Genomic DNA, 9,212 nt, shown 5'->3' with positions numbered 1-9,212 from the left:
GGGCGCGGCCCCGCCCCCCCCCGGGCCGCCCCCCAGGGGCCCCCGGGGCGGGGGGGAGGGGGGCCAATTTTTCCGGCGCCCCCCCCCCCCCCGCCCCCCCCCCCCCCCCGCAAGGGCCCCGGCCCCCCTCCCACACCCGCAGCCTGTAGCAGCCGGCCGCAGCGCCAGCTCACCGAAGATCGGAGAACGCTTGCTGGGACAGAGATTATGAAATGTGAGGTCAAAGAAGGAGCCGAGCTTGTCGCTGAGGATGCCCACGAAGGCCTCCATGTCTGCTGCATCCACCAGCCGGTCCGAGAAGACTCTGTTGGGAGGGAGTGGGCTGAGACCCGGGAATGCAGGGGCCGGGCAGGGGCTGGGCGCCAGGCTCGGGAGGCCCGCGTCTGGCGTCTGTCCGGGGCGTCTGTCCGGCCTCGGGTGGGGCATGGGCACCTCACCTGAAACACTCGTGGATCCAGAGTCGTGTGATGCTGGACTTGGTGTCGTGGAAGTCCTTGTTGGCCCTGAGCATTCCCTGAAACACCTGCGGAAGGGGCGTGGCCGGTGGGCAGCGGGAGTCCCCTCCAGGCTGGAGCGGGAGGTGGGGAGGCTGGGCTGGGAGGGCGGCTCACCTTGGAGATGTCCCGGAGGTTGAAGAGGTAGTGGATCTTGGCGGGCGTGGGCAGGAAGCGCTGCACCACCGTGTTGTACACGTCCAAGGTCGCCTCGGTCACCACGTTCCCAATGGGCTTCACCTCCTCCTCGAAGTCCTGAAGCTTCTGATTGATCATGGTGCCAAATATTCGGATGATCTGGGACTCCTAGGAATAGGCCCTTACACTCACTTTCGCAGGCTCCTGGCCCGCCAGGCTGCGCTGGGACCCCGGTGAGGCCAGCCCGGCATTCATCTTGGAGGCCGACTTTAAAGGAGCGCCAAAACCCCCCACAAAATCAAGAGAAATAATGTGTTTGTGCGATATTCAAAAATCAAAACGAATGCAGAATATGCACGATGAACAAATAAACAACGTTTTAAACAAAGATGGGTCAGGATTGCCGCGGTTTCCTTTTGGCTCGGGCTCTGATATCACTCAGCAACGCACGGCGCCAATCCCGTAGATTTATGTAACACCGTGGTCTTTGTTCATCGTGAACTGTGGGCATCGGCTGCTTTGACATCGCATTAACATGTGCTTTATCTTGATTACTGAGGCTTCTGGGGTGCCCCCGAGGGCCTCACTCAGCTCCCCGAATCCTGGCGCTGCTCTTGGCTGTCAGCAGCAGGATCTACGTTCCTCAGTCTACTCGGGCCCTCTGAGCTCTCTGCCCCGCATCGGGCTTCACATTCCCCAAGCCCCAGCTACACTTGCCTCCCACGCTAGCAGCCCCCCTCCCTGCATAACGGCCCCCACACGCACCTCTGCTCAGGGGTCCCCCCGGCCCTCGTCGATCTGCCCCCTCATCCTCGGGGACATGGTCGGTTTTGCCTCTTACAGCACCCCCCCACCCCCCGGGTCCCCATTACGCCCTCACTGTGGGGAAGGTCATGTTGATGATGTTGAAGCGACTCTGGAACCTCGGGGAAATGACAGTCCGTCCACCCCCGGGGGGGCCCATGGCAGCCATCAGGAACATGTCCTGGGGAGCAGAGACAGGACGGGGTGGGACAGGCCAGAGAGGGAAGAGACAGGGCACGGGAGGGGGTAAAGGGAGCGAGGATAGGGAGAGGGGCCAGGATGAGCAGGAACAGGGAATGAGGGAAGGTGAATGGAAGGGAGGGATCGGGGACATTTCCTCGAGAATGAGCAAAGTAACATGTTTGTTTTTATTTCATTGTGATCCCTGTACCCAAAATAGAAAATACAGGTCAGCGAAAGAACATTTTCTAGGCTCTGTCTTCTTTTCGTCTGTGTGTGCGCACGCGCGCGTTTTCTTCCCCAGAAACAGAAGAATGCGCTCAGTGTTAGTAGAGTTTCTGAGGGCCAGATGGACGGGCACCCCAGCAATGAGGATGGAAGGGCTGCTGCCCATCCATTTGGGAGAAAGAAACCAACAAGGAGCTCAGAATCCCATGGGCGCAGAGCCCGACTGGAGGGAGATGCTGGGAGGGCAGGGGGGACGCGGGGATGCAGGACGGGAGTTGGGGACCCTGGGCACCTGGGCCACTCTGCGTGGTGGCAGGGTTGGCATGTGAGCTTGGGGAAGGGGTGGAAGTGGGAGCATGGGGCAGAGACACTGACGAGAGTCAACGATAGGGACTGAGGATTCAGGAGCCGGGCGTGTGGGTAGGGAGGAGCACAGAATTCCAGGGTTCTTTCCTGGGGTCCCCAGGGAGTGGGGACCGAACCTCCATGGCAGGAAACAGAGGCCTGGAGAACAACTTCTCGGGAGGCTTACTCGAATGTACTTGATGGTCTGCTTCATGCGGTCATACCAGAAGCCGTAGTCGATCCAGAGGCGGATCAGCTCCAGTGGGGGCTGGGACCCAAACGTGTCCTTTGCTGGCATGTTTAGGTCATCCATAAAGGTGATCATGCTCTTGCCCCCGAACGGCACGTAGACGCCCTTGGTTCGCTTCTCCACCCTGCTCTCGATGATGCTCTGCAAGTTGTTGGATGTGGTCTGGTGGAAGAGATATGGGACGAATGCTGGGGCCTCCCAGGAGAAACACGGGGTTCGAGAGGAGTGCGGCGAGGCTCTCAGATCCCCGGGTCCCACAGCGCACCTGCGCAGACATGTTGACGATGAGCACCGACCACTGGCTGGAGGGCAAGGACTGGAGGACGCTCTGGGCGATGGATGTCTTTCCAGTCCCCACGGGACCCACCAGCAGGACGGGGTTCTGGTTGGCCACCAGGGCGCTCACCAGGTAGTTGTAGCGAACAGTGTCGACCGTGGGCACCATGATCTTATAGAAGGGGGAGCTGGGGAGGAAAGGAGGCCTTGTCCAAGGGCCTGGGCTGCTACTTCCCGACACTGGCTTCCCTCTGCCTCCCGACCTGCATCTTCCTTACACATCACCCGCCCTGCCTCCTGAGGGGCCTGGAGATCGGGCATCCTGCTTCCTCCTTAGGGACCCTGTCCCAGGCCCTCCAGATTCTGCTCCCTGCATTCCAGAGGCGCCCCCCGTCTGGGAGCCCCCCCGCCCTGCCACAGCTCACTTCTGCTTCGGGCCACATCTCCCAGCAACCACAGCCCCAGGCCCTGCTCTCACTTGGGAGGGTAGCGCCAACTCTTAGGGAGCTTATTCTCAAATGACGTCCAGGTGCGCATCTTGGGGTCCACGAAGTACTCATACACTGTGTCCTAAGGAGGGAAGGCGTGTGAGGCTACAAAAGCCTTCGCTAGCTCTCCCCACCAGCGGAGGTGCTCCCAGACTGCTGTGGGGGAGCCAGGCGGCCGGACACCGAGCACAGCCGGGGCTGCAGGTCCCGACCTTATTGGGAAAGGAGCCCTCCATCTCTCGGAGGTAACTGTCCATCTTCTTGCGTCCCTCCTCGTCCACGGAGGCGCACATGGACCAAATCATGCTGAACACAAAGGTCAGCTCCACCATGGAGACGTAGTTTTCACCGTCGGCTGGGTTCACCTGGATGGACGAGAAGGGGCAGTAGCCTCGCTCTATAAGAGACGAACGGGGCATCTATTTTGGCAGATGGCCACAAAGGCTTAGAGTTCGCCCCCCTTCCTGGCTCTGTTCAGAAAACCATGTGGTTGTAGATGAAGCTCAATATCAAACAGTCAGATAAACCTGAAACTTCTGGTAGCTCAGAGTTGCCCTGAGTCTCATCTCTGCTGCATCACAAAGACACGGCACCGACACGGTGGGGTGGCCGACTCCTGATTTCGGCTCAGGTCGTGATCTCAGGGTCCTGCGATTGAGCCCCGCGTCAGGCTCCACGCTCAGCAGGGAGTCTGCTTGAGACTCTCCCTCTGCCCCTCCCCCCACTCCCTCTCCCTCTCTCTCTCTCTCAAATAAAAAAAAAACTTAAAAAAAAAAAAAAAGACACAGCCATGATGCGGTCACACCACGTCTACCCTGAGGAAGTGCCAAGGGCGCTCAAGGGGACAGGTCCAGGGGCATTCGTGGTGACTTCTTTGTAAGTGCAAAAACTCGGAGATGACCCACACGTCCACCAGTAGAGGGATGGGAAAATACTATGTGTTCCACAGCAGAAGAGCACACAATGGTTAAAAGCAATGAAACTAACCTACACACAGCAATACAGAACCCAAGACCATCCCGCTGCTCAGTAAGTACACTGCAAATGTGGTACATGACACGATACGGCTTTGAAATACGTTTTCTATGGCGACCTATGGGCTTGCGTGTAAATACGTACTTAAGAGGTCTGTGATGATACCACAGACACACTAGAGTAGTTACTCGTGTAGAAGAGGGAGCGGACCAGGATTGGGAGGGGAGAGGTGACCCAACAGGACTTCAGCTTTATGTGAAAATTTTTAATTTTTAGAAAGGAAATTAGAGGGGCACCTGGGCGGCTCAGTCGGTGAAGCGTCTGCCTTCAGCTCAGGTCATGATCCCGGGGTCCTGGGATCGAGTCCTGCATCAGGCTCCCTGCTCGGCAGGGTCTGCTTCTCCCTCTGCCCCTCACCCCGTTCTTGTGCCTCTCTCTCAAATAAATAAAATCCTTTTTTAAAAAAAGGACATTAGATTCAGCTATTACTTGTGTAATTAAACATGAAATTTAAAAAATAATAATTAAATTTGACAACGTCCCAAGTTCGTGGCAGAAACAGCATGTTTATTTATTGTTAAGTAAGCTGCACGCCCGACATGGGGCTTGAACTCATGACCCTGAGATCAAGAGTCTCACGCTCCACTGACTGAGCCAGCCGGGCGCCCCCAGAAATAGCACGTTTAGACTCCTGCTCTCAACACCTACCCCGAGGGCACGTGGCGTTGTTCGCCCCATCTCTCACCGGCCCCATGAAACAGCCACAGGCCGTGAGCAGGGAGCTCTTGCGGATGGGTTCTGCATTAAGATGCCGAGGACTACAGATAACATGACACACAAGATGCTGTCCAATCCAGAATATTGGACTTGGGCTTAGAATCATCCGCAGTCACCAGGGGTAGGTGGGAAACTGGGTTGAGACTTTACTGTCCGTCATACTCAACACAGAGTCCTTAGTCTGCCCCTCCAGCTCACCCCAGCACACAGCACATTTCACCGCCCCCACCGGCCCACCCTCCTCAGCACCTGTGTGCCACCGAGACTATACGACTGTCCTTGTTCCGGCCGTGACCTTTGCAAGCTCATCTGCAGGGTTTCCATTTATATTAACTCGACCAGGAATGACGTATACTGTTAGAGATCTTCACTGTCCTATAACTTTATATTAGCGGTTTGGTTATCTGGCAATGTCTTTAAAAACAATCGGAATCATTGCTAGATGGTGGTTTAATCTCAACAGAAAAATATCCAATTTTAGTCCTCACTCCACAATTCTAAACGAAAAACATTTTTCTTCAGTATCAACCAATCTGAAAATTTCTTTTTTTTTAATTTTTTTGAAGATTTTATTTATTTATTTATTTGAGAGAGAGCACAAGCAGAGGGAGAAGCAGGCTCCCCGCCGAGCAGGGAGCCTGACGACGCGGGACTCGATCCCAGGGCCCCAGGATCATGACCTGAGCCGAAGGTTCAATCTGAAAATTTGTAAAACCCCCTCATCAGATTAGGCTGGGAGCTCCTTCCAGCAGAAATGGTATACGAAGGCCTCCTATATACCAAAATTTAATATAAATATTTTGAAAGGATGGAGAAATGAGGAACCAAAGGAACTATCCTCAGCTCCCAAACTACGGTGGGAAATGAGCGTAAGACTTGATTGTGCACTGTAGCGATGGAGAGTCCTGAGTGCGGCATCCCACCCCATGTACACACGCGCAAGCGCACCCACACCGCGGTCAGTGAGGCCTCCCCTTGGGGCCCCTGCTCCACTCACGTCTGTGTTCAGACCGTGTCTCAGGCACACGGTTTCGCTCGGGTTGTCCCCGCGGGGCACAAGCCCATGCCACCCTGGCCCTGCTCCGGCCCCTCCTCACCCCGTTCTCCGGCGTGGCCAGGGCCGAGTAGAGCTTGCAGAGGGAGATGATCCCGCTGTATTCCGGGAGGGGCACCAACTCGTTGCAATAGTCCTTCTTGAAGGCCAGCATCTTGTTAATGAACTTCTCAAACATGCGCTGAAGGGGTTCTGCCTCGGCCTGGAGTCAAACGACAAGGGGCTCTGCCTCGCTCTCTGCCCCGTAGGCCAGGTGGCTCACTCCCCCACTCCTCAGCTCCCCTCGCACCTTCGGTCTCTTCTCCAGCCAGCTCTGCACATAGGGCTTCCAGCCCAGGTCAGTGTAGTCGGTGTAGACCATCCCGCAGCGAGACACAGTGGCGGGGGAGGCTACGGCCAAGTTCTCCACTTCGAACAGGAGAGACACCTGAGGACACACTTGGTCAGAGCTGCCGACCCCCGTCGGGAGAAACACTCGGCACCCCGGTGCCCCCAAGTGTCTCCATCCGAGCACCAAGCATGGCCCGATGCACAATGACATAAAGCTTACAAATGACATGCTTTTTAAAAAGAATTTAGGGCTTACTCGAGGTTAAGCTTATGGAAAACCACTCTCTCGCTCGCACTGAGTGGATGGGAAAGGCTGGGCTTCGCAGCCTGGGAACCCGGGAGCCCGGGCGTAGGGGGAAGGCGGTCGGCAGAGGCCAGGCGGAGGAGGGCTGACCCAGTGTGCACTGGCCGCTCTTCCCCACACCCACAGTAGACCCGGCATTCTTCCCTCGGACACAGGTCTCCCCGAATCCAGGCATCCTCCTCCTCACCTCTCCCACAGAAGCTCCTCATCTGGCGGTGCCCCGGCCCCCCGAGCCCTGCCGCGTGCCCCCTGGCCCCCCACTCCACAGGGTCTGCACCTGCTCGGGCATCGCGATGCGCTCCCCGTTGATGAGGGTCAGGACTTTGTTGTCGTCCATGACCGAGTTCATGCTCTCGATCCACAGTGTGTCCACGGGGCCATCGAAAAGGATCCACTTCTCATCCGGCTTCTCATCTTGGTAGGAGGAGGATGGTCAGGAAGCTACAACTTTCTTGCCAGACCTCCCTTCACGCTCAGCTCCTCGGGGTTGTGAGCACGCACCTCCTCCTCCTCCTCGTACCTCAGCATGCCCCAGGCATTTTCCTCCCAGACATGGGCTTTCCACCCCCAGACTGCCCACCCGCCCCCCGACGTGGGCACCTGCACACGCCGTCCGCATGACACTGGACAGGACACCATCTGTCCACTCGTTCGTGTTGAGGTCATATTCCCCATACAGCTCCCCCAGGGACAACGCCTTCGGGTTCAAGGGGAACTCCTAAAAGGGACACAGGAGGGGATTTTCGAGCTGCAGGCAGACGCCAGTGCCAAGATCTCCATTAGGTTCACGTCGCCCCCTTTGTTTCCAGGTGTCTGTATTTGCCCTGGGTCTCTGGTCTCCCCCAGGCCCCCCGGGCCCCAGCCCTGCCCTCCTGGCCCGCACTGCGCACCCGTCCCGCTGGTCTCCGGCAGGCGCTCCCCCGTCCCCAGTCCGCACCCTGACAATGTTGAAGTTGGGCTCTCCAGCGCAGCACAAGGAGGACAGGGAGGCCTGGAGGATGCGCCACGAGGTGGTCTTGCCACTGCCCGTGCAGCCCACGATCATGGTGGAGTGGCGGGAGTTCTTGGTCTCGTACAGCTGGATGACCTTGGTGAGGGTGAACCGTGTGCTCTGCAGGCCCATGTCGTGGATCTCCTGCTCGATGACGTCCCGCAGCTGAGGGGGGCGACAGACAGCGGGAGGCCCGTAAGCCCCGCTGCCGCCTGGGGGGTCACGCTCAGGCTGCCGGACGTGGCACCAGGGCCCCCGCGCTCCGGCCGTCGCTCACTCAGGAGCTGGCCGCTGCAGAGCTGCGAGGCCCCGGGGACCCTGGGGAAGGGACTGCTCCGGGCCTCAGTGGCCTCCTCTGCTAAATGGGAGCCATGAGGGCGCTTTCCGTGGCAGGTTGTCATATGGTCTCCCTGCTTCCGCCCCCCACCCCCACCCCCCGAATTCTTTCTTTCTTTCTAGCGATGCATTTACAAAGACGTATTTCTATCTAACATTCCAGGGGTTTCAAGTGAAGGGATCATTCAGGGTAACTGAACGGTCACTCCTCCGGAGAAGAAAATTCCTGTCCTTCCTAGAATCCTCCGGCCCGCCCCTCCCACGCCACTGCTCTGAGGCAACAGCAGCTCCAGCGGGAGGAGAGGCGAGGAGGCAGGAGGGGCTCTGAGGGCTCCATAGAGCCAGAGGCCCGCCGCTCAGGAGCGGGGGGCTGTGGCGGGACAGTGCAGTGTCTGAATAGGTCCAGGCCGTTCCATGGACAAGGAAGCCCGGTGAGGTCGGCTGTCCTGCAAACAGTCACAGCCCGGGGACGGCTCTGCGTGCGTGGGTGAGGTCGGCGGGAGCAGCGAGGACGAGTACCTTGCCGTAGTCAATGACGGGCAGCTCGATGTTGGGGAACAGGTCTTGCACGATGGCATTGAAGAGCGGCACGTCGACTGAGGTGAGCTTGGCGATGTTCATGTCTCGCATCGAGAGCAGCAAAACCTGGCCGGGAAACGAGGGAGCCTCCGGCCTCAGGAGCCGGGCCCCGGGCGCCCACTCGAACCCCCCCGCCCCGTCCAAAGGGCTGAGGGGCAGGAGGCAAGACCAATGCGGATGGCCGAGCGAGCCGTCAGCAGGACACCGGGTGGCGCAGGGGACAGGCAGCGGGGCGGGGGTCCCAGCCCGGGCACAGGAGCTGAAAAGCTTCAGTGGAGGCGGGGAGGACCAGGGACCCTGGAGGTTCGGGCCCAAGGGCCGTGTCCTCGACCTACCTCCTCATCGGACAGATCCGGCTGCACGCGGCGCTTCTTGCCCGCATAGCGCAGGAGGGAGGTGAGGGCGCGCAGGCCAAAGTCGTAATGGTCCTGCCTGGACAGCTGCTGCACAGCCAGTGAGTACAGGGTGCACACCTTCTTGGCCAGGATCTGGGGAAGGAAAACCGAGGAGGAAAGCCCGGCCTCACGCAGGGACAGCGACACACACGCGGCTGGGCCTGAGCCCCGAGGCGGCCAGGCTGGCTCTGGGGACAATCCTAACGAGAAGATGCTGGGAACGGTGCCGACACGGACCAGGCACCTCCCAGGGGAGAGGCCTCCACAC

At 58.7% G+C, this 9,212-nt stretch overlaps 1 protein-coding gene across 1 annotated transcript in view; it reads right to left on the bottom strand.

The window, feature by feature from the left end:
- The window catches only part of DNAH2 (dynein axonemal heavy chain 2), a 79,186-nt gene that overhangs the window by 28,205 nt on the left and 41,769 nt on the right, over positions 1 to 9,212 (bottom strand). The window contains exons 37-51 of the mRNA XM_044921585.1: positions 8,885 to 9,037; positions 8,490 to 8,615; positions 7,581 to 7,799; positions 7,244 to 7,361; positions 6,921 to 7,057; positions 6,299 to 6,436; positions 6,053 to 6,211; positions 3,416 to 3,568; positions 3,194 to 3,285; positions 2,705 to 2,903; positions 2,377 to 2,601; positions 1,513 to 1,617; positions 612 to 800; positions 438 to 523; positions 174 to 304 (exon numbers count right to left, since the gene is read on the bottom strand). Of these exons, the coding sequence (XP_044777520.1) occupies positions 174 to 304; positions 438 to 523; positions 612 to 800; positions 1,513 to 1,617; positions 2,377 to 2,601; positions 2,705 to 2,903; positions 3,194 to 3,285; positions 3,416 to 3,568; positions 6,053 to 6,211; positions 6,299 to 6,436; positions 6,921 to 7,057; positions 7,244 to 7,361; positions 7,581 to 7,799; positions 8,490 to 8,615; positions 8,885 to 9,037 (2,230 nt within the window). The remainder of the gene's footprint in view (positions 1 to 173; positions 305 to 437; positions 524 to 611; positions 801 to 1,512; positions 1,618 to 2,376; positions 2,602 to 2,704; positions 2,904 to 3,193; positions 3,286 to 3,415; positions 3,569 to 6,052; positions 6,212 to 6,298; positions 6,437 to 6,920; positions 7,058 to 7,243; positions 7,362 to 7,580; positions 7,800 to 8,489; positions 8,616 to 8,884; positions 9,038 to 9,212) is intronic.

Source organism: Neomonachus schauinslandi, chromosome 15, assembly GCF_002201575.2.
Source record: "Neomonachus schauinslandi chromosome 15, ASM220157v2, whole genome shotgun sequence".
NCBI classification, from domain to species: domain Eukaryota; kingdom Metazoa; phylum Chordata; class Mammalia; order Carnivora; family Phocidae; genus Neomonachus; species Neomonachus schauinslandi.
Note: the sequence above shows the minus strand (reverse complement) of the source record. Positions and strands in the feature narration are given on the sequence as shown.